Raw genomic sequence first — 26415 nt, 5'->3', positions numbered from 1 at the left:
TAAAATTGTATAATTATAATAAACTGTATTTTCTCTCTAGAGTGAATTGGTATAAAATATATTCTGTGCTAATATGTAATAATGATCTATCTGTACTTAATTTCGTTCAAAACTATTCAACCGTTTAAGTATAATGATTCAAATATTACAAACTTTCACATCAATAATATTAGTACGCTACACTCTTACGTGAAGAGAATCTTTCAAGTCGTTCTGCTGTAACTTTAAAATGGTTTTGTTTTACAAATAAACTGACTTTAGTATTGACAAATTTAATATTAAACCAAATAGAAGTAAACCTATGACCCTTGAAAATAGATACACAAAATGGCCAAGATATCGTGTGCCTATCTATCATACCGACATACAAACAATATAATTGAATTAAAACTAGTCCTTTTTAAAATTGGTTAAAAAATTTAGACGGTTTATTATTGGTTAATAAATTAGGCGGGTATTCAATACATATGTGCCGAAGCGGCCCTTAGAATTTGGGTATTTTGATACTAGTTAAAAAAACGAGTACTTTATCAGACTTGTATATTTTTTATTAAATTTGTAAAGCTTGAATGTAATGAAGAAAATGTTCAGCATTTATTTTTATTGGTTCAGAATTCTTAAAATGATAAAACAAAAACATATGAGAAACACGCAATTAGTATTCAAATATAGTAAGTACTCGAAACCTGTATTCGAATTTTGTATTCGAGTCAGTACATTACTCGAATCAGTCGGATTCGGAACATCACTAGTCATAAAAAAATACTTCTAACTGGTAAGTAGTAGTAATAAATAAATCAAAATTGATATTATAAAGAGGGAAGACCTTTTTTTTTTATATAATTAATAAACACAAGTATTTCTTAACTGAATTTAAACATTTTTTCACCTGTAGAAAACTCCATTATCAGCTAGTAATACGGGCGGTTGCCAACCCGCCTGACAAACGTGGCAACTACTAGCAAAACCCCTCCTTATGAGAGAGGCTATGTTCAGCAGTGGATAGTTAACAGCTTAATTTATTAATAAACAATAAAAACTATACTATCTACCCGTGCGAAGCCGGGGGAAATAGGGATTGTTAGTAATGGGGATTAGTACACCTATTGCTAGCAATATACTATTTTTTTTTATACAACTTAGAATGGCAAACAAGCTGACGGCCCACCTGATGGAAAGTGGTAACCGTCACCTATAGACATGAGCAGTACCATGGACATAACAGACTATACTGTTTCGCTATGCGTATGCGTTACCATTCCTGAGGGCTCAGATAACAGAGTATACTGTTTCGCCCATGATACCCCCCGTGCGTTGCCATTCCTGAGGAGTCAGGTGTTATTCCTATGTAACCAGTAAATTCATGCCATATCCCACCCTTCAAACCGAAACACAGCCATGCAAACATAACTGCTTCACGGTTGAAACACGAATGGGACAGAGGTACCCAAGCAATCCACTTTTGTACAAAGTCTATAACAGGTCGACTTACTCGTGGTTCCTTTGGAAACCATCGTGATTGATTTATTATTAGATTCGTCACGGTGGGCTAACTAACCTGCTTTATCCCTCACTGTTGCCCTGCCAGTGTATACTGATAGCGCAAGCGGAGTTGCCATTCCATTATCATCCGTTAAAAAAAAACCCGTGCGAAGCCCGGGCGAGTTACTGATATGCTATAAAAGTACACCGACGCATGTACGAGTACTGAAGCTTTAATATACCTTTTGTATCGTCTATCAACAGGTACCAATTTAGCGGTTAAAGACCAGGCACCATAGAAGAATCTAACCGCCGACCGGCTAACAATGGTTTCTTCGACATGCTCCGTTTACCACCCCACAGCGGCGTCCGGTCCGGTCCTCACCATTGCTATCCCATCGTCAGTTTCCGTCCATTATTCGTGGGTATCAAGTTATCGAACTTTGAAACCATTGACCCAGAAATGTGGTCCAGTTTGACCGTGAAGTTGTTTGGTAAATTAAACTTAATAAGGTATTCAATATTGACGGCCTTGTTCTTTATTACAATATATTTGGTAGCAGAATTCTAATACTATAAAATATTCTAACTCAAAAAGACAATAATTTATAAGATATTATCCCATAAAAAAAATTACCTTCTTCTTTGACAAAAACAATATGGAATCAACATAGAAGTAAAAAAAGTGATTTTGAAAGAATCATTAAAATCATTGTAATAAGAATATTGCGTAATTAATGCTGATTTGTAAGTAAAAAACTATTGAAACAATAATTTTTATCCATTTTTTAATATAATTTAAAAGTCGATTCTGTATGTTTATTTTATTTAATAATTTTGTATTTAATAACAGTTTAGTAATATTTTTTAGGAAAATTTGTCATCTCGAATAGATAATTTTCAAATACTTGTGATTTTGCAATTGTGAAACTTTTGATTATTGACTGAACGAACATTTATAATCATAGGGTCTCAGAATTTTTTTTCTGTGAGCCTGTTATTGAATTTAGTATAGTACGATTTACTAATTTTAAGGAATGGATTTCGTTGATTAACGTATTGTATAAGAAATAAATATGACGCCGATGCGGGTTTTGCGATTACATTTATTCAGTCGGAATAATTCCGCCAAAATGTGAAAATAAACTTAACTGTTATTGAAACTTACCTGAGAAAAATAAGGTGGCAAAACCGCCCTCTGGTCGTCAAGTCGAGAACATTGTACACGCTCGAGCAACTCGAATAGTTCGTGTTGAGCACGAGCGCCGCCTATAGTTGTGGAGCTCCAAGGCGCCGACACGTGCTGCCGCCTGCGGACAAAGTGAGAACTATTTAGCAACGTGTTGATCGTTTAGTTTTTAGTAATTGGAATAGATGGCGCTGAATGATACACTACTAACAATTTTATTCGCAGAAGGGTAATGTTTTAATCGGCATGTATGTGATCATTGATTTTACTTACAAAACTTACTTTTTTTTTGATGGGTGAAAATGGAATGGTAACCCCGCCTGCGCTAACGGAATACGCTGGCGGAGCACCAGTGAAAGTTGATAGATGAGAATGAAAACAGGCCAGTTAGCCCATCATGATAAATTCATCAGGAATTAACTATGATAGTTTCCAGAGAGAACCGCGAGGAGGTCGATCTGGTTGTGTATATTGCTAGCAATAGGATTCTCAGTCTCCATTACTAACAATCCCTTTCCCCCGCCAAAACTTACTTAAAACCGTAAATCTTTCTTAAATATCAAAGAATAGTTATATTACTCATATATCTACTACGTCAGCATTTCTTCTTCATTATCATTACAGTGAATTATATCAATTCAATATTTTTTATTTACATTGGAAATAGAATCGACATGAGGGCCTTCGATAACAATAACTGCTCGTTATAACAGAAACGTAGGTACAGTGCAATATCTACCTATTTCAATTTATGCGAAGGCGAAGGTCTTCATTCTTGCTCTTTTGTATTCTTTCGGACATAAAGGTACTTATGAATTCATTAAAAGTGTTTGTTAAGTAACTATGGACATAAATACACCATCATTTAACACACTAAATAAATTTTAATACGAATATAGATAGATGTAGACTTAATCTTGCTGGTCACTCTGTTTGAGCCATAGATTGTTTCATTTGCACTTCTAATACAGTTGTTTGTTATAGTAATATTTATGTATTTATTTATGTATGTACTTATTTATTTATTTAATATATTATGTGTATGATTATATTAGTCTATATTTATTATTTTTTGTATTTCCTCAATTTGATAATACTTATTTCTCGGTTTGCCTAATGGTTGACTGGATGAGGACATCGTCCGGTGTTAAGTCCGCTATATGTACATATATAGTTTCATTGTGCTTTTAAATTTAAATAAATAAATGTAGGTATATTTCAATAATTCGATAAATGGGAAAATTTAGGTATTAATTTTACTGGTAATATCTGTAAGTTTATTATACCACTTCCTTTTCAAATTATCAAGTAGGTATGTCATAAGAGGTAACTGAGGAAACAAAATACAATGAGGTGTATTGCAAGAAAACCACCACTGCAAGAAAAGTAAAAATCTAAAGTAAACCCTTAACTAAAACAAGCCACCTGTCCAATGTGGTAATAGTGGGCTCATATGAATGAACTAGGCACTGTTAATAAATAATAGTTTGTTATTACAAAATCGGCGTCTAAAACATTGCTTCAGTGTTTATATACATAAATAAGTAGTAAGTAGAATGAAACTTTTAATAATAATAGTTTCAATTATTAAAAAGTTATTGTAAATACTCTCACTACTGATTTATTATTTTTTAGCAGCACGAGACCAAAAACTATAGGTTTAATATTCAATAGCGTGTAAAAAAAACTGTCACAAAATTATTTCAAGTGAACCGGTTATTAACAATTTAACGCCATTAGTAATATAGACAAAAATACTCCTGACAATGACCCCATCTGTTGACCGACAACGGAACCTTGTAATAATGGTTCGCGTCTGTGATTTATGGATCAATTAACTGACCATTCTCCGTCCCTTCGCGGACGATACTTGCTAAACGTTATGGTTGAGATAATGGTTTTCCAAATAAAACCTCCCCTATTTTTAAATACAGTCACAAAACCGGTTCCCGCCAACTCAATCAACGTTTGTTTGTTTTTCGGCTAAGCTTAATTTTGGTGCGTTGAAGGGTATTAATCCATGTAACTGTTGATTAGCAGATGTTCGCAATTGAAAATGTTTGTTATTTTTCAATTTATTTAGATAGGTATTATATATAATAAATTTCTGTGCAGTTTTATAACTCGGTACCATGAAAAATAAAAAAACGTAACGAAGAGTTAAACTTTTGGTTTTATATTTAGGATGAAAAGGTTGCGAAGTTGTACATTTTGTTGCTAAACCACAAAAGGTCAAATCTAAATATAAGTCAATTTAATTTTAAACACTTAGGAATTTACGTTCTGTAAAAAATAACTTTACTTAAACCTTAAAAGTTATCCACTTTTATAGACTTCATTGACGTTATTATTATTCAGTTTTTGTGATTCAGCGAAACATGTGCGCATGTTGCATTTGTACGCAGTCTGAATGTTTTATTAGCTCTCGCCTGCTTCCGACGCGAGCATGCCGTCCGTATGACCTAAACACATTGCATATTATTAAGTTTTCAAACACTCTTCTTGAGATAGTGCAGTTTATTATTTAAAATGGTACTCTTACAAAGTTCTTTTATGCTCTTCACTATTTTTATTTCACTGAAATTGACACTGACAAACGGGTTTCGAGCAAGCACTCAATCTGGGGCATTTGTTTAAATTTGTTGAAATATTTCTTATCGCATCCACGAATTCATCATAATATTAATCATTTAAAAAAATATATTTGATGTCTTTTTTTTCAGTTGTGTTTTAAGACATTAACTGCGGTATAGTCTTAAATAAATTTTGAAAGAAAATGCAAAAGTTATGAGCATGAAATAGTACTTTTTGTCGTTTTACTACAACCGCTTAAAAATTGCTGATATATAATAGGATAAATAATGCTTACCCAGAAAATAGCTGTTCACTTCCAACTTAAAGAATACGGAAACAGGAAGAGTTAGTAATATCGTGTAAGGAATATCGATTGAGTAACCGATATGAGCAAGTGATCTGTTACTATACTCATCCTATCCATAATATTATTATCAATTAGCTACATTACTTTTGTTCTATCCTTGTTTCTTCCGTGATGTAACTGTACGTGCTTGGTTGTATTTTGGTTTGAAGGATGGGATATGATTATGAAATTACAAGGTACGAAAGTACTCGTATAACTAGTGATGATGATGTATGATGAAAGTAATGATGATGATGATGAACTATCAACATTATCATCATTACTTGATGATGATGATGATAGTTCATCATCATCATCATTTCAGCCATTATCCGTCCACTGGTGGGTATAAGTCTCCCCATAGATTGACATAAGGAACGGTCCTGAGCCACCTGCATCCACTGACTCCCTGCAATCTATTTGAGGACGTCACTTCATTTAGTGGAGGATTTGTCCTACACTGCGTTTGCCCGTACGGGGTCGCCATACAAAAATATTTCTTTCCCATCGGTTGTCGATTCTTCGAGCTATGTGATTAGCCCATTGCTACTTCAGCTTGCTTATCCTTCGGGATATTTATGTCTTTTGTGGATATCACTACAGTACTATCTATGACATATTCGTAACAGTAGGCGAACACTTGCCACTTTCTTTCAGATTGGCTGTTAAATTGTTTCTGTTTTAAGTATAAATAAAATAAAAAAAAAACTATGTGCTCTTTTTAACTTTTCTTTAAGGTTGCTCACTTATTTTACTATCACTCTAGTGAGGATAGAGTCCTATGGTGTCAATTGTTTCTAGGCCACTTCCATTATAGCACATGAAGGCCTTTGACGTGGTTTATTGGACAACGGCTTTATGTGTCCTTGGAAACACTAAGTAAAAATATTTTTTGGATCTTTTAAAAATTATTGACATTTGCTTTTTACTTCGAAATATAAATTAAAGTTCTAATCCAAAATAACTTAGGAGAGGAAGAAAGAAATTAACGGTATCTTTTACGTTAAATATAATTATTATGAATGACAGTCTTAACTAGAATTGAAATGTTACTTTAAACGTTCATAAAAATACCGTTCATATTATTAGTCGTTCGGAAAATTTCTCATGCGTTTAATAACATAAAAAGTTAAACAATAATTTGGGGCGGGTCGTGACAGCACAATCTGTCTTTTCTGTCATATAAATCAAGTTAATTGTATGATGTTCCATGTGGAGGCAGGCTTGAAATGTGTGAAGTGGTCTTTTATATCTATTGTTTTAACTACAGTGGTGTATCATCTAATATTTGTTTCAGAGATCGTTCGGCAGTGAGCTCTAATGTTAACATATTTTACTTAGCAAATTTTTATTTCCAACAATATTAAATACATAAAAATGTTTTTCTACAATATTGGATAACTCAAATAAAGTTTAACTGCTATCCAGAGTCACTGAATAAATGTGTTGGCTCTAGCAAAAGAAAACCAAGGTATTCTTCATAATACATGGTTGTCATCACGATTGTGATCGAAGAAGGGGCTCTAGAACTACCTGGTATCATAGGACTGCACTCCCATATAAATAGTAGTAGTATTTATATTTGATATTTTACATATTTATTTATAATTTATTTAGTACTTTTACATAGGTTAGTTTTTAGGCCTCATTTTAGCGAAGTATCGAATATAATTTAGGAACTTTGTTATTGTTTTATAGAATTTAAACATGTTGCATCCAAATGAAAAAGGCAATATCTCAGATATAATTAATTTACCTAACATTATCTGTAGTATACTTTTATGTAACCATGTAAGCTAAATAATGAACCTTGAGACAGTAATGATAACACTAAAAAAATCTGAATATTTATATTATCTTACTAGATATTCTTTAAAAATAGAATACTTAATAATATGCCGTCTTTAGTACTTACATCTCTACAAAGGTCTTCATAAAATGTAATAATATTTAAATTCATCGCATATAATTAACATACTTTGTGTCGACATCTATCAGTAAATGAACTATTAGATTTTATTTATTATTATGCAGTTAATACTAAACGAAGAACAATGACTATTTTATTTGTTCATCCAACTTGTCCAATTAACAGTATGAAGTTGTTCATAGGCAAACTGTTCCAGATCATTTCGATACATAACGAACTTTTAAAGGATAAAGCATACCCTTCTTTTGTTTAACTTTTATAATATACAAAAAATGTGAATAATCATTACAGGATGTCAAGGACAGCACATGTTTCGAACTGTATCAGACATATAGAGGATGCGTTCAAAGAGTTATAACATGGGAATACACAAAAATGCGTGAGAACAATCTTGTAATAAAAAATTCTATTACATTTAATCATTATTATTAATCTGTATTTTATAATAAAACAGATTAAAAAAGTGTACTACTAAATTAAGATTGGCACCGCAGCAGTATAAAAAAAAAATAGTTATTTCAATCTTGATAAAATTAAACGAGAACAACATGGACTAACAAATTTTGTACAGAATAATATACTTCAAATTACATAAGAACTTGTAAAAAAACGTGCAAAGCGGCCAAGAAATCTTTTGACAAATCGATTATAACATATAAGATCCAGAAAAGGTGAGCGTCGAGTATAGACTATCCTCATCTTACAAGCTGATTCATCAAGTACATTTTGCTCTGCAACAAACAGCTACTTTAATCGTGAATACTATATTGTATACTCTGAAGAACTGCGAGAAATTTCTTAAATACATTAAATTATATTATAGTCACGGAATCGTGTCTACCCTATAAATAGACTGTTCTCCACAATAAATAGTTTTTTACTCCACAAAGAAAAACAGCAGCTTGAAACGAATTAAAATTTAAAACTTGTACTGAACTAATATGGTAGTAGACTATCAATTGCAAAAATAATGCTATGAATCGTTAAGAATTGGTAATTTATCAAAGTGCGAATCTTTTTCAAAATTATAAAAAAAGTAAATAACAATGACATGTAAAATCACTGCCTGTTTAAAGTTGATTAAAAAGAAATTGTTATCTACGATATGCAGCAATAAAGCAATAAAAACATGTTCGTTCACATAGAGCATCCCGCGAGATCGTATGTCAGGATCGATGTCGGTCACACGCGCTCGCGCATGACTGACACTCGACACAAACGACCTAGAGGATTTATTGATCGATCATAATGTTTGTTGTTGCCGCTATTGTTATGTATATTTATCTATAATATACACATAATATTATGCTTAAGAACAATAACAGTGTACTAAATAATGATATCAATATACAGTGTAGCGGAAAGATTTCCATTATACCAGAATAAGGCAGAATTTGTAATTTTTCTATTAAGGCATTTGTATGAATAATTTTCTTATTCTGTCTTATGCTCTTTTTGGAAAAAAGATATTTTTGCAATAACTATCATTGTACAGTGTACAGTATTAAAGTGCTTCGACAAAGCTTTGTTTTTCCAGTCACTGAATTCAAGTTCTCGATTGAAAAATCTACTTTTTTATTTATATATCTACTTTTTTTTATGCAACTTAGAATGATAAACAACCTGAGGGCCCACCTAATGAAAAGTGGTAACCGTCGCCTATAGAGATGAGCAGTACCATAAACATAACAGAATATACTCTTTCGCCCATGATTACTTAACTCCTTATTTCTTGTCTATTAAGACCTTATCTCGAAAAAGTTTTGGTATATATAATTATAGTTATTTGTTATCTAAGTCCGTATGGTAATAAAGTAAAAAATATGCCACCACTCCTTTTTAACCGCAGAATATCGTAAGGGACAATAGGGAATAAAAACTCAAAATAAATTTCAGAATAACACTAGACTGAGTTTCAGATTCTCAGACGGTGGAATTATATGGATGGCATTACACTGCTAACAAACCTAAATTATTTGAGAGACGTGGTAGGTTACCACGACGGTTAGTGATATTCTGGGCGAAATCTAGATAATTATGTTGAATATTATGATCACTACAGCAATGAAAGTACATAAGAGAAATTTGAAATTACAGCGGGGATACAATCGGTTCAGTAGTTTAGTCCATAAATTAAAAAAAAAAATCTAGTTTTGTCACGATTGAAGTCAGATCTTTTTTGTGGAACAGTCTTTATTTCTTTTGCTTATTTTAATATCTAATATTTCATGAAATGTTTAAAATTTTTCATCTTTATTACAAAACCAATTTCATCGTCACAACAGTATACAGACAACAATGGAAACCACTCCAAAATGTCTCCCGTCTCCCTCAACGTACGCAGTTGACGCTCACACTTGACGTCCAACAAAAGCCTTTTAAAAAAGTGTCTGGCGGACGTGTGAATCGCGACAAAGCGTTTCCTGAGTCACAGACAGTTACAGACACAGAGATGAGACCGCTAGAGCGGACTAATATCACATTGGGATATTGATATGATTGTGTAATTTGATAAAAAATAGTACTGTGGACGATTGATTAACTTATAGGTATATAGTCTTGATATATATGAGATATATATATATATATATATATATATATATATATATATATATATATATATATATATATATATATATATATATATATATATAATCACACATTAATGCACTAAAACATACATAATAACAATAAATTAGTAACAGAGTTAGCAAAGGCGAATTTTTCTTTAAAAGAGATTGCTTCCATTCAATCTAACACTGTGATACAGGAAGTAGTGTATTTCGACGTTCTACGACTACAAATAAATAGATAATAGTTAGTAGTGGATTCCGACGTCCTGCGACTACAAATAAACAGATAAATCGACAATATTAAAAAGTACGTCGCAGCAGACGTATTCTCAAGAGGAAACCGAGTAACGGCAAGCATAGTGCAGGACACTCTGTAGGTGGAGAACCACATACGCAGTGTCTGTAAAACTGGAAGTGAAAACTGAAAGCAATAAACTGAAGATCAAGCTCAGTGGCGAGCCTTGGGAGAGGCCTATGTCCAGCAGTGGACCACGGTAGGCTAATTATGATAATGACGATGATTAAAAACACTGCAAATCAAGTTTAAAAAATGGCTGTTTAGTAAAATATAACGTTGTGCCATGTCAGCTCTAAGAATATGTCTTAGTGGTCACTGTTAGGGGATTTTTTTTGGGTTTGATTCCCATGATAATCACATAAGATTTTTTCAAGATACTATTTTTTTTTTCAAAACTCTTAACTTATTTATATATACTTAATAAAAAATAATTGAGTTATAATTTAAAGATATGAAACTTTTCTAATCACTATCAAGAAATAGAAACATTTACTTGAGTATTTAGTAATCCTTACTATTATTATAAATGTGCAAGTGAATTTATTTGTTTATTACCTTATAGCGCCTTAATTAGTCACTATGAAGTTTGGTTTATACGTAGATACTATATAGAATGGAGGAAAACATATGCTAATTTATATCAGGGATAGTAAACTCTAGTTTACTATCCGTGATATAAATTAGCAGCTAGAGGCTGAAATTTAGTATCTACATGTCTAAATTTTAATAAATATTATTATAATATTTTTTATACGGCAAATATAAACTTTGCAATGTTTAGACTAACAAAGAATCTTAATATTTTTTATATAATTTTTAAATTATAGCAATCACTCATACTTAGTACTCACCTGACTATAGGTAAAATTTTAGATTACTGAATAACTACATATCTAGTTCATTGATAAACTAAATCAGTAACTTAATATGCTTATGAACAACTAGGTCACGAGACAGACTAACTTCGGTTAAAACTAGCTTAGTTCGGGATGCCTGTTTCGAATTAGTTATTCATGATGACGTCATTATAATATGTTTCTAATAATTAATTATATGTATTTTATGCTAATATTTTTAATACAATATTAAGCATATAACCTAAAAATTAGAATTACACGCCCTTTTTTTAAGAATGTGAAATCAAAAATTTCTTGCTCTCAAGATTTCGTTTTTCAAATCGTTTTAAGTTAAAGAAAAAATATTGTTACATTTTATTAGTACACTTGCCTTTTATTCGTATTTTTTTTTATAATACTTTTATGTATAATACAAAAATTCAAATAAGTGTTAAATTATTTACATAACAGAATTCCAAGAAGTAGTAAGTGAAGTTATATTGTTCTTAATTTAAAATGTTGCTACTAGACTTACACAAAATAAGAAAAGTCCATAAATTATTATTGTTATTACACTTTTATAAAGAACAACGAATTGCTACTATTTATCTTTGCACAATAAACTGTCAAAACCGAGACCAAATACAGTATTGTTCAACTTCCTAGTAGTTTGTTCCCAACTTTATTTGACGGCATTGGGTAAGTTTCACTGGGGGGTTATAAGGGCTTATTACTATATCACGCGCCACTTTATCGCACGTAAAATTTTTGTACCTAATTGTATTAGTTTTATCTATGTATAAAAGTATAGCAATCAGAAACCCAGTAGTGACTGAACAACTTTTTTCAAGGAAACTAAAATAAGAAAAACAATTTTGGAATTCATCCCCATATCAGACTTTAAGTGTTCACTGCTGAACATAAGCCTCCCTTTTGCTAATAGTTGCCATGCTTGGCAGGCGGATCCAATCCTTAATCATAAATAATTTTGAAATCACAATGATATTTGTAACCAAACAAGAAAAAAATTAAGATGTACCAATTCCACATTACGCATTCATTTCTAACTAGTCAGTGGCGTTTCTTTTGAAATACATTAAAAAATCCTTTAAAATTTTTTTAGAATAGATTAATCGATAATATTCGTAATAAATTGTGTTAAACGACACTACCAAACAAAAGCACGTTAGTAATGATTAATCAAGCACACTAATAATAATAATAAAAGAAACGTAAACTATTACAAAGAATTTCGAGTGTTTTGATGATTATTCCCTTCGGCCTGTCTACCGCTGCGACCGTCTAGTTTCTAGTATTGAAACATTATTTAACGTAAGCGTCTTATATCATATTACTGGGTATATAGATGCAACATTAACTATATAATTCAATTCAAATCTCTAAATTGTATACATTTTTAAGTAGCCTGCGAATAACTGTCTATAGATATATATAAATTAGCTAATGTTATCTCTACTGGGAAGCAACTAAAGGAAAAAGTTTGAAGTAGCTTATTTTGCAGAGCATTTATTTGTAGCATTGACATATTCCAGAAGGAAACGCGTGTAGGTCGATCTGATATGGTATATTAATGGGGTGTGTCAAGTCCCACTTATTAACATTCTCCCGAATAGCATATAGTTATGTAAGTATCATCATATCAGTCGTTAACTGCTGAATAGGCGGCCCTCTGGGGGTGTTTTGCCAGTAGTTGCCATGCTTGGCATTTGGGTTGGTAACCTTAGTTAGGCTTTCGTGATGTTTTTTAAAGGATGCGTTATATAGATATATCAAAACTAAAATATGTATTAAATTAAACGGTCCGTCGCTTTTCTTAAACGGAGTACGAGCAACAAAGAGATTTTCTTTTTCGGACTTCAATAAATATGCGTTTTATTGCGGCATTCGAATGGAAAGGAAAGGACGCTCGTGTTAGCATTTCGCCTTTGATCCCTGACATAACCCTAGCTACGTTCCCAACGATCCGCGACGCATTCCGAGCCACGTAAAAATATATGTGCACTTGCAGATTAATAAATGCAGAGCCCGTTTTGTTTGAATTCGTCGTTTCGCATCGATCGATGAGGTGAAGGTATGTTGAGCGCGGTCGTACTTTGGATGGGCGACCATAGTCATATTCTAGAGTACGTATTTTTTCGCATTAGACATAATTATTATTCCGATTCTTATGATTATACTACAGTTTGAATTTTTTATAGATATGTTCCAATAGATTATATAAGGTATTTTATTTTTATTATTTAAATTATCTTTAATAATTTGTTAAAGATAATCTATTAGTGAAAATATAATAATTATTGTTTCGCTTTTATTTAATATTATATTTAAAGTATCAACATTTAAAGATTGGAGTGTAGACAAAGTGTTTTAATTGTATATATTTATATAAAATTATTTGTTATGTTTACCAAAAAATATTTACTCGTCTTTACACTGATAAAATAAAATTTTAAAAGAATTGTAATGGTTTCAATTCATTATAATTCTACGAATCCATCACTGGTATCTAATCTAATTTTACTATGTAGGCAATTACAAGGGTCGGATTTAAATGGATTGTAAATTAATCAAGTTTTTTATAGACAAAAATATAAATTACAAGCTTTCGAAAGATTTATAAATAAAAATATAAAAGTAGCCAATCCATATACTTTCTTATACCCATGTCTACACAATGTTTTAAAGAAGCTATGGTCTTAATCTAGAAACGTGATATTTTAACGACAGCTCGGTGGGATTTGTGAAAAATAGCCACGACTTGCACTCCCACCCCAGATAGGATGAAGGATAGTGCATCCATACTTCACAGGATATACTCGTAAAATACCAACATAGACTTTGTTGCGCGAAACAGAACAATCTGTAAAACTCCATAGAACATTATTATGTTCGTATTTCAACAATTCCATTTTGTTCCTATCACTGTAGGATGTTCTCTCTCTGATTCATGATGCTGATATTATTTTTTCTTTTTATTTATATTAACTTGTATTGTGGTTGATGTGTTTATAGAATACGATTTAAAAAAAGAAGATAATAAATGCATTTAAAAATCGAATATATAGGGTAAAGTCACAGTCATCAGTCGTACATTTAACTAAGGATCTACCCTCGCTATGGAATTATTAGGGCAGAAATTCTGTGAATCAAAAATGCTATTTATGGTATAAACAACGCCATGTTATTATCAGAGGTTTAAAAATATTTTATTGATCCATCTCTTTTTGGGAAAGACATTATTTCATAGCTTTAAAAAGAAGTAAATGATTTTGTTTCCATTATATACAAAACTATTAATAAGGTCGGCTAACCAAGCTGTCAGGATCAGTGTCCGGATATAAATCCAACATGTAGAAATAAAAAAAAATTACAAAATAAATCCTTTTTGCAATTTAAATCCATCAGATATTCAAAAGTACAGATCCTTCTAAGAAAATTTAACTCAATTATAACAACACCATTGCTGGTAACAATATGTGTTTGTTAGAAACTGTTGATAGCTTGTACCGAAGACTTGTGACTAAGGATTCTCCGGAACATTGTGTGGCTTAGAGAAAATTTATTTACCTACAAGTTAGAATTTCGTGACCGACTCATAACATTAGTCACCCAAGAGCCAAGGTGATAAAACAACACTTCCAACAGCTTATATGGGTAATACTAAGCCTGTAACAAAGCAAGTACCTTTTTGTTTAAAATATATTATTTACTCCAACGTGGCAAGGGTCAAGTCTGTCACTTTAACTCCGATTAATTTTTTTTTTTTTAAGCAGCATAGAATAGTAAACAAACTAACGCCCTCCTTATGGAAAGTGGCAACCGTCATTCATAGACGTGAAGAGTATTCTACTGTGAGCGTCACAGTGTATTTATTCTGTGACGCTCACAATACCCCTTATGCATCATTCCTGAGAATTATATAACATTTTAAGTTATTAGTGTCAACCAAATTCTTAAACCATAAAATTTTAGATGCTAAGCTTTTCTTCTGTGATAATAGACATCAAATGCCTCTGACTACTTCGTCAAAGATTACAGTCATGTGCATATTATTTTGTTTTCTATAATTTTCTACAAAATATAAAAAATAAAATCAGATTATAGAAATTGAATCATACTTCCAAAAATTAAGGAATGATGGGGAGAAAAGGAATATGGCATACATATATTATATATTTGATATAAGAGGGTATTTTTTCGACGTTCTAGAATGCCAAGTCGCGAACTGTAATGCTATATTGCCTTTACTCTATACCCCTATAAGGAAGGTTTTGCCAGTAGTTGTCACGCCTGGCGTGACGGCTTGGCGACAGCAGTTAGGCTTTGGTGCTATTTTAATATGGGCGCTACTGTCCATCCCTCGGCTCGGGTATCATGGGCGAAACAGTATACTCTGTTATGTCCATGATTATGCTCATGTCTCTAGGCGACGGTTACCACTTTCCATCAGGTGGGCCGTCAGCTTGTTTGCCATTCTAAGTTGTATAAAAAAATCCCTTAGTCGCCTCCTACGACACCCACGGGATAGAGAAGGGGTGGCGCATTCTTTACCAGGATTGCACAGCAATTTATTAGTAATTAGTAACATATAGAAAATATGTGTCATTACAAACCAACATACCTTATTACTGGTAGCTTATGGTTTACAAATTATAAATGCATATTATTGTTCGTATGACAGTTTTCCTTTTCAAGACATATTTCCTGTTCCACATTTTACTATTCAATTCTATGACTTAATACTTTTACAGTTAATTTTTAATTAGTTTATGGGAGTAACGAGTATTATCCGTACACCTCTTCAATTTAAAAAAGAAAATAAAACATTATAAAAATTATTCAGAATTATTGAGGCTATCACATAATAAAACACTCAAAAGAAAGAGTTCTTTTGATTGTAAAAATTCTAATAGGTATTACGATTTTAATATAAAAAAAAAATACCAGTGGACGAAGAGGTGTTTTAAATTCGTTTTAAAGTAGACTTTGCTTCGCAAATAGCAGTTTTGCTTAATAATATAAAAACACCTCTAACATTCACTAACAATAAGAATTGTAAAATTAATCATATTTTAACTGTAAGCAAGCAATTTGTAACACACTGTATAATCATGTTGTTCTAATTTTTGCCACGATTATAATAATGGGACGAAATCGCAGGTGCGCTGTGCCCGATGGTACTTTGATGCGCGTGCGCCGGAGGCACAGTCAGCAGTTAGTAGAAAATTAAATTTACACGTTTCTAAATTTGTTCTTTATCGTAATGTAGTAAGGTTTATATTATTATATCTTTTTTAACTATATTAAGATCACACTGAACCTGAATACAAAAATGTGATTACAAATTGTCGGCTTAATATGATCTGCAATTTAATTTTTATGTAGGGTGTAAATTAGTAGGTAATAAGTGTTCTACTTATTATAAATGACTGTTATTTCTATAATAACAGGCATTGATAACGTGTAATAATAAGTATAACACGTCTCAGATAACACATAGTTTTATTAATAAATATCGGTTACAATGGTTTTTTGTACGAATGTAGTAGGTATTGAAAACTGGTTATGAGCATGTTGGACTATACTTAGAGTAGCCCTTATTAAAAATTATATATATATTTTTTATTATATCAGTCTTTAACTGGCCACTTCTGAACACAGGCTTTCTCCATAAAAGGGGGTTTTGCCAGTAGTTGCTACGCTTGGCAAGCGGGTTGACAACAACAGTTAGGAATTGGTGATGTTTTAAGAAGGATGCTGTTGCTTATACCTCGATCATTAAGTTCCCCTAATCACCTCTCATGATACCTATGGGAAAAGAAAGGGTGATCCATTCTATGCTGGGACCATACAGCTAAAACTTATAGAAGATATAAGATGGTATTTTTTTCGCCTTGTAACATTTTGTAATCAATTCAATTAATAACCAATATTTTTAACACACTCATTCCTTTTTCGTTACTCATCCGGAACTGTTTGAATATTTTTATTTTATATTGATCTCAGAATTGATCGTTCCTTACGAACTAAATCGTACAAAAGAAATGTATATGTATGAAGATTTGATATCCGAATGTACAAAATATAAAACACAAAGGGAAGTATTGATACAGAAATATAGTCTCAATAGACAGGAGATTGGTTTATTTTCAGAAATACTTGCAGATCCACATTCCGGAATGGCAAAATCTTTAATTACTATATTTTTGTATCAATAATTCCCTTTATTAAAATAGACTACTAAGATATTATATATTATGTATTTATTACGCCGGTTACACAGACGAAGTTGCAGCTAAAATGTAATCAAATGAAGTCTAATATATGCTGGAAAAATTATTATTATAAAATATATTATTAAAAAATAAAATGGATAACTTGCCTAGTTCCACTTCAATTAGTTGTATCTTTCTTTTGTATTTGAAGACAATATTTAGAGAGATCAAGCTATAAAAACATTTAAATGTAAATGGTACTTATTATGTATACTATGTAAATGATAATTAATCATCAAATATTTTTATCACAAACGTCAATATAATCACTGTATATAATTTCCCGTACGTGCCGTAAGAGGTGACTAAGGGAGTTTTTTTTTTAATGGGTGATAATGGAATGGTAGCCCCACCCGTGCTATTGGTATACACCGGTGGGGCACCAGTGAACGATGATAGGTGAGGATGAAATAGGTCAGTTAGCCCATCGTGACGAATTCAACAAGAATTGTTCACGACGGTGTCCAGGGGGAACTACGTGGAAGTCGACCTAATAGGGCATATTGTTAGCAATGGGGCTGTCAAATTCCACTGCTAACAATCCCTTTCTCCTGACTAAGGGAGTTTAATGGTCGAGGGATGAGGAGCAGCAATCCTCTTAAAACATCACCATAGACTAACTACGGTTGCCAAACTGCCTGCCAGGTTAGGCAACTACTGGCAAAACCCGCTTTATAGGGAAGCCTATGTTTAGCAGTGGACAGTTACCGGCTGATATGACAATGATGATACAATTTAGCATCATTCATTTGTATTATTATTGGGTAATTTTAATATATTAAAAGTAACTAGAGTAACGAGAGCCGACTAATGGAAGTGTATTGATGACAAAAAATATGTAAGTTAGTTAATACTCGTATTTAGTATAGATATCGTGTAACATATGCACAAAAAATACATCCATTTATAATTCGCACAGTCATGTGATGATTACATCAGATATTGAAATTTTTTTGAGATGACGTAATTTCAATGACATGGGTTCTTATTCAATTAGATAGGACATTACTGTTACTATTAAGACTATTAAACATGTGAGTAGGTTCCTCAAATGTCAAGAGCTTCTAAGGTCATCGTTGTATACGAGGGTTTCTAACTTGGCTTAGCGGACAGTTTTGCATGGCCTTCGAAATACAAAATAAAAATCAAACGTAAGTTGGAAAAATTTGAGGCATAATCTGGAAGTTGAGTTTAATTATCAGGCCACATTAATTATTAATCAATTAAGTATACATTTATCTCAATATTTCTGTTTCATACCAAACCTCTTATAAAATAGCGCTACTGTATGTCTTTTTAAGTGAACGCTGTTATCAGAATACTAAGTTTGCTTTTGGAATAAAATATTATCATCGTTATTTTATCATCTCTCATAATTCCTGTCACATTAACGCCATAGTGTTACACCACAAGTTTCACAGAACAACACCAGCAGCATTTATTTCTTAACAGAAACAAGAAATTCTACATTTGCAAAACCACTATTTCCCTATGTTTGAGATAATCGGCAAGGGACGTTATATAGGGCACGTTGAAATATGCAGTTCGTTAAAGCACAGCAAGCTTCATCCATCATGATTAAACATCTAGCCAGTTTAACGGGAGGCCGACAGTTTACCCGTTTTACGAGTGGTTGATATTTGTCACTGTGTCTTGCTATTAACAGACAGTTTCTTCAATTGTAGTGGAATCACTGAACCATCACGAGTTAATATTAACTGTCGGGTGACTGACAATAGTAATTAAAATTAGTAACTACAGTAGCTACTTGATTTAATCTGATTACTTCTGACCCGTGTTATATGAAAAGCAATGTTTATAAGAGAGATTTCTTCCCTTTTAATTTTAACTACAATTATAATATTATATTATTAGAAGAAAAGTGGATAATAAATAGATGTTTGAAATTATATAATTTATAAAATGAAGTCAAAACGGAGTAAATGCGCGTTAACTCTCCATCCCTTAATTTTAGTAATCGGTATTCACACAAATTTGTAATTTATATAATTTAACTTTAAAATAAAAGAAAAAGCTGAGCTTTTTTCTCGTTTTTCTTGGCTGAAATTGCGTTCCGTATAGGTGGTAGAATCATGAAAAAATGACTATTTAAAAATTTAAGTTTACTTAAATTAATTTATACAATATTAATATGGAACCAGCACAGATGTAAACTCTATTGTTGAACAAAAATTTAATTAGGTAGAATTAGATACGTCACAAAGAAAATACAATACGTAAATTAAGAATCTTCCCCTTTTGGTAGTGGCTTAAAAAAGTTATTGTTAAAGCAATTATCACTACTATAGCCTCATTGAGTTTATAATTTAACTATAAAATAGATATAATTTACTACAACTAGTATTTTGTTATTACTCTCCATATATTATTATAATCAAAGCTCTGCATAATGCTTTGCATAAAATATTTATCACCGGCACATGCATACAAAGTTTATTGCTAATCAGTGGTAATGGTGAAATTATTCATTGTTATTAATTATTAATATTGCCAATGACCCATCTTCACTGTACACTATAATAAACTGGCTACAACTGCGAATAGCTACGTCAAATAGCAAGTACGTCAAAAAAATGTGTCGAAGTTCGTGAAATTGTTTACAAAAGGAGATGTTTCGTTTTTGGACCCTGTCATTGTACAGTATTGAAATACAAAAAGAAAATATATGAGAATATTCAGAAAGAAAGAATTAAATTGATTTATTAATTACTTTATTGGTACGAGTACGAAAAGGTTTTGTTACTTTTAAAGATTTTTACATGATTGTGTACATTGACTTAGTGCAGCTTACATAAATTTCTGAAACATCTCCATTTATATAAACGTCGACAAAATTATATAAAAGAAAATATACATACATTAGCTTCTTCATATATCTCCTCCTGGCGGTAAGTAACGTATACGATTCCTTATGACCGCCCGCAGGCAAATATTTCATCTTCACTATTTTCGACTTCATTCGACTTCTTATCACCGCACAATTAGTACTTCGAAATAACAATTTTAACTAAGAATTACAGTTCACTGTCGTACTACTGTGTCCAATCCAAAACCGCCTTTTCCCCTAAAATTAAAGAGAAATAGGGTTCAAGTATATTTACAAGGAGATAAGCACTAAAGCAACCGACTCCCAAGCACAGAACATACTAGATTGGATCAACGGGAAATATTATACAAAACTTATTATAATAATAATTAGTAAATGATTCACAAAACCACATTATAATATTATTATTGTACACATAAGGATAACATTATAGTAAACATATATAATGAGCCAATAAAACCATGCAAGTTACAATATGTTTTATATTAGTTAATTAAATTTAATAAAAAAAATATATAATAAGTCTTGTAGGTGTTCACATATACCAAAAAATTCTAATGAATAAAATACGTGCACCGTTAATATACAGATTTATTAAATTAAAAAAATCTTTCGCTTTAACTTCAAAATTAAATATTTTTGAATAAAAATACCATATACGTAATTAGGTTAAGATAAAATCGAATGAATAATGGGAATATCTTTAGTAAATGTGCCTTTTAATGCTATATAAAAATACAGATTTTATAAAAACTATTTATGCGATAACATTTTGCAATACATCGTGCAATGTCGGTGAGTCATACCATCTACAATGATTATAGTTTATACTACCTAATAGCTAGGTAAATATAATGAAAAGTATTATGTTCAAACCCACTGAGAAACTTTTTTTTTATGCAACTTAGAATTGAAACCAAGCTGACGGCCCACCTGATGGAAAATGGTAAACGTCGCCTATAGACATGTGCAGTACCATGGACATAACAGAGTATACTGCTTCGCCCATCATACACCCCATGCGTTGCTATTCCTGAAGACTCAGATGTTATTCTTCTGTACCCTGCACATTCACTAAAACTAACTCAGTTTGAGCTTTGAATGAAAAAAAATAAAAATTAACTTGATACAGAAACTAATTATAACTTGCATTAGATGTGAGTTTCATATACTTATTTAATTCTAAATTAATATATAAGGACTTCAGGGAAGATACACTTAATTAATAATTAAAGTATATATTATATAATATAAACAACACAAATCTTTATATATGCTTTTTAATACATCTCATTTTATAAATACAAACTGATATTGACTTTTAAAGTCAATATTCACTGAGCACATCATTTCCGAGAACAATCAATACATATTAAATGTTAAATCAGCGATCTATTCGCAGATTAAATTTCATTACAAAGCATTTTGTTTTAACCGTTAACATTATATTGATAACGGTGTCTTTGATTTCAAACTAGATATTAAGACGTTAGATATAGTCCAATGACTTCATTGTACTCAAGTTTGTGAACATTAAAAATATACTTATAATAAATTCACATACTCAAATTAAAGTTTTAAACATTCTCATTGAGAACAGTAGTAATAAGTAACTAAATTTGGCAGCAATAAAATATAAAGATGATGTGAAAAGATTATTGCAAACAACGGAAGCTCATAATCAGATATTGTTTAAAAGTCGTGTGAAGATAAATCTGAACAAAACACTGGTCAATCCAAGTTATATAGATGTTTGAAGTTAGAGGCCTAGTGTATTGAAATATATTTCTAAACGTGAATTAGAACTAAAAAAAAATCTGTAAAGTAACAACATTAAAAAAAGACAACTCAGAAGCAACTAGGATTATACAAACGGGACAATGCAAGACTAACGCACAAAATTATTAACGAATGTAGTCCAGTTATCATAAAGATTGTTTTGAAATGGCATGCACTAATCTATATCTTAGCACGTATACACTAAACAAAACTTGCAAGAGTATGGAAAGAACGTGAATTCCCTCGCACTAAATGCACTTTAACTAAGTGAAATTAGTTGTCTGGAGAAATGTATTCGTCGCGGGATCATAAAAACAAAGAGTAGTAACATAAATGATTGTAAATCAACGCAACCGTTATCATAAACAAAAGTTAATTGAGACCGTGAGATTAAGTCTAGTTTACATAGTAATTGACCTTAAAATTTATAAGTGATCTCAAAAATGACTGACTTGAGATCTTCATGTCAAAAGTGTAAGCTGAAAATAATACCCAGAAACAGATTATGGCAAACTGACGTAAGTTTCTCCTACACGCCACAATTTTATAAAATAAGCACCCCAGTATTGGAGTCATTGCCATGATATTATAAAAAGTTATTGCTCGATAAGAGCAACCACCTCATACACTTTTGAAAATACCATTAGTAATACTATTTTCGTCATTGCCCTCAACTTTTCTCAACCTTATCATTTATGTAAGAACTTAAAATTTGATATTTATCCCAAGTCCAAGAAGGCTATTTTAAACTTGGTTAGAACAAAAAGTTGTAGCATCTATTTAAATATGCATCTACTGTGACGTCTTTGTTGCTGTACATCATCAGAAAAAAATGTTTCAATAGTAAAGAAAAAAATCAAGAGGATACATTAATTTTGCCAGATTGGTCATGATACCATTCATGTGAGTATGAATCACATATTCGAAACGGATATGAAAACATTTATCGAAATTAATATTTTAAATTTCTCGACCATCGACGTATGTGAACCATACGGAGTTTATGTTTACTTATATTACTAATAACATGTGAAAGCTTATTCAAACAAGGTTGAGAGGATTTCAATGAAATTTGGTACACAGATGGATCATATCTTAGGATACATTTTATTTTACTTTACGTGGGCAAACCGGTGACGATAGCCTGTACTTACTTCTACACATTCAACTGTCAACATAATAATTCATGTAATAAAGTCGATAAATTATTGAATATTAATATTGTATTGTATTCCAAACTAGTTATTGCCTATCACATTAACTTTTCTTGTTTGAATATTATAATCATCCAAATCTGGAATTGGTATCTAATAAAAATCATTTATTTGAAATGTTGCAATTGCAATTTTGTGATAATAAAGTATTGCAGCGATAATAGCAGGATATCTCTATAAAATGTTGCCATTACTAAAATTAAGATCACACCCACACATGTCAATGTAAACAATATAAAAGACAACTAAATGATTTATCGCCGATCAAATGTTACTCTTGGTGGTCTACGTCTATAAAGTATAAATATAATGTATATAATTAAAATCGAGGTCGACTTGGTAACAAGCTAGAGATATCGATAAATATAATGCACATGTGATATTTTGGGTGCACGAGTATACGGCTTTAATTCATTATTAGCCTGTATGTGCTTTAATTTTATTTAGTACATATTTCATATTATTAATTAATTGCACAATGTTAATGTTCAATAATAATATATTTATAAGACTATGCGACGGGATTACGGAAAAATGCTGCATTAAAATTGATCCATCGTATCTGATATGAGACATATTAATAGAATTTTGCACATAATAGTTACATCATCGTATTAAAAGTATTAAGCTGTTAAAACCACAATATCAATGTGGTGTTATAACTTAATAACGAGGAAGAAAATTTGTAAATTTTATGTTTTAATTTATCCCTTTGACATGTTTACGTAAATAACCCATGAAATTTCGAAGTAATGAGGATCGATTATATAAATTAATACATAATATAACCGATAAAATTTTATCGGTATCCTTATATTCCATAAGGTTTTAGGTTCAACTTTATCGGTTGGTTTAGAAACAAACCTTTCTAAATTAACTTACTAATGGGTTTAATAACATGACTTTGCTTGATGACAATGCAATTTGTGTATCTATTAATTACAGGCACATAAATGTACAAAGTTTCTCTTTCTTTAAAAGACAATCCTTTTTATATATTTATGTGGTAAACAAACATAGATCCTGTCTAATGATAAACGGTGGTATATCCTATGGATGCCTGTGACATTATGTGTTGTCGACCCTGAAGAAATCTTAATACATCCTTTTTAAAGACATTCTCTTTACTGTCATACTGTAGTATCTAGAAAAAACCTCGGCTGGGAATTTATTCCTCACTCTAAACGTTCGCGACCAGCGGTATAATAATAAAAGGTGGCTGTGACCATCATTTCGAACAGTTTTTCAGAACATTGGTGATTTTTTTACATAAAAAATTATATGTAAGCATAAAGTTCATGTAATAATAAATTAAAGAGATTTTTTTATGACGAACACAGTGACATATCAATTTTGTTATGAAAGTAACAGATAAAGTAAAACTATAAATATTACATAAGAACGTCGAACTGGTTCATTATTATCATCATAAAAACAATGAATGTTCAAAGTAATAAATGGCAGCTGTAGGTACTTTAAAATATTGTCATCCAATTACCAGAGGAAGACTTTGTACAAAAGTCGATTGCTTGGGTACCTCTGTCCCATTCGTGTTTCTACCGTGAAGCAGTTGTGTTTGCATGGCTGTGTTTCGGTTTGAAGGGTGGGATATGGCGTGAATACAGGGTACAGAGGAATAACACCTGAGTCCTCAGGAATGGCAACGCATGGGGGGTATCATGGGCGAAATACTCTACTACGTCCATATCAATACTCTATTACATCCATGGTATTATTCATTTCTATAGGCGACAGTTACCACTTTCCATCAGGCGGACCGTCAACTTGTTTGCCATTCTAAGTTGCATAAAAAACGTTTAGCCTATCTCCTTCTTGCCAAATACTACGCATATATCAAATTTCATAATGTTCGGATAAGATGCCAAAAGGTAATAAATAAATTCACTTTCCCGTTTACAATCATAGTGAAATAATTAATAATAAAAATAAACAATGATAATTGTAAGGAAGAGTAAGGAGTAATACTTTCTAAAGATTATACGCGAGTCACGACTCAGAAATGGTGCAATGAATGTATTTGTTATAAATCAATGCCAATAACAGATTCAGCGATAAGTGTTGTGAAACAAATCGAACTCGTATTGTTGTACTATTTTTGTAATGAGATAATTATGTTCCTATCAGCAGAATGAACAAAGTAGATACTTTGAAGAACTATGATAATGAAATCTTTAATTTAAAGTTCCGGAGGGAATGGTAAATAATGCAACACTTTTTATACAGTATTATCTGTTTAAGAGTGTGTGTGATTGTGTGTCAAAAATATGTTTTTTTTACATAGATATAATAAAATGTTTCTACATTTAATTTGATTTATAGCTAACTATATGTAAATAAATATGTATATACTATATGTTCGCAGTGTGGTTCCGGTATAAAATGCACTAGCTCTTCCTTTCCCGTGGGTATCGTAAAAGGCGATTAAGAGAACTTAGTGGTCAAGAAATGGGCAGTAGCGTCCCGTTTAAAACATCACCAAAGTAAGTATCAAAAAACTACGGTTGTCAATCCACCTGCCAAGCGTGGAAACTATTGGCAAAAAACCCCAGTAGTAGAGACCTTGGTTTAGTTCGTGGAGACCGTGGATCAGTTAAAGGCTGATATGATGATGATGATGTAAGTAAATACAGAAGCGATATTCAATTAGGTATTTATCTTAACTAAACGATAACGAAGTTTTTGTGAAAACCAAGTTTAATAAAAAATTATACTTTAGCATTCTTAAAAAAAAAAAAACTTTGATTATTTTAAATAATGGAACTACAAGAAATATTTGTTTATTAACAGCAAACCTCATTTGAATTTTAACAGTCATTGAAGCATGAGTATTGTAGCTAATATGCATATTTATAATGGTAATCTAAATAACAACAATCGTTTAAACATGAATTAACACCGAAAAACTTTGTGAAATCGGTAATCCATCAGGCTTATTAATTACAGACTACCGGTTTTATATCATCGATTAAGACGTGCATTTTAGATTTATTACATTTCATTACTTCAATTATTCATCGAATGACGCCTGC

At 31.4% G+C, this 26415-nt stretch overlaps 1 protein-coding gene across 4 annotated transcripts in view; it reads right to left on the bottom strand.

Moving 5' to 3' along the window:
- The window catches only part of LOC113516302 (rap1 GTPase-activating protein 1), a 319783-nt gene that overhangs the window by 119859 nt on the left and 173509 nt on the right, over nucleotides 1-26415 (bottom strand). For 2 of the 4 annotated variants that reach the window (XM_052900954.1, XM_052900960.1), the window contains exons 2-3: nucleotides 20404-20609; nucleotides 2651-2792 (exon numbers count right to left, since the gene is read on the bottom strand). In XM_052900954.1, coding sequence (XP_052756914.1) covers nucleotides 2651-2792; nucleotides 20404-20504 — 243 coding nt within the window. In that variant the 5' untranslated portion in view covers nucleotides 20505-20609. The remainder of the gene's footprint in view (nucleotides 1-2650; nucleotides 2793-20403; nucleotides 20610-26415) is intronic. The other 2 variants (XM_052900956.1, XM_052900957.1) reach the window with 1 other exon arrangement.

The sequence above is a fragment of the Galleria mellonella genome, unplaced genomic scaffold (assembly GCF_026898425.1).
Source record: "Galleria mellonella isolate WM207_F2 unplaced genomic scaffold, CSIRO_AGI_GalMel_v1 utg74, whole genome shotgun sequence".
Lineage (NCBI taxonomy): Eukaryota > Metazoa > Arthropoda > Insecta > Lepidoptera > Pyralidae > Galleria > Galleria mellonella.
The sequence above is the reverse complement of the archived record's forward strand: the minus strand, read 5'-3'. Positions and strand labels throughout refer to the sequence as shown.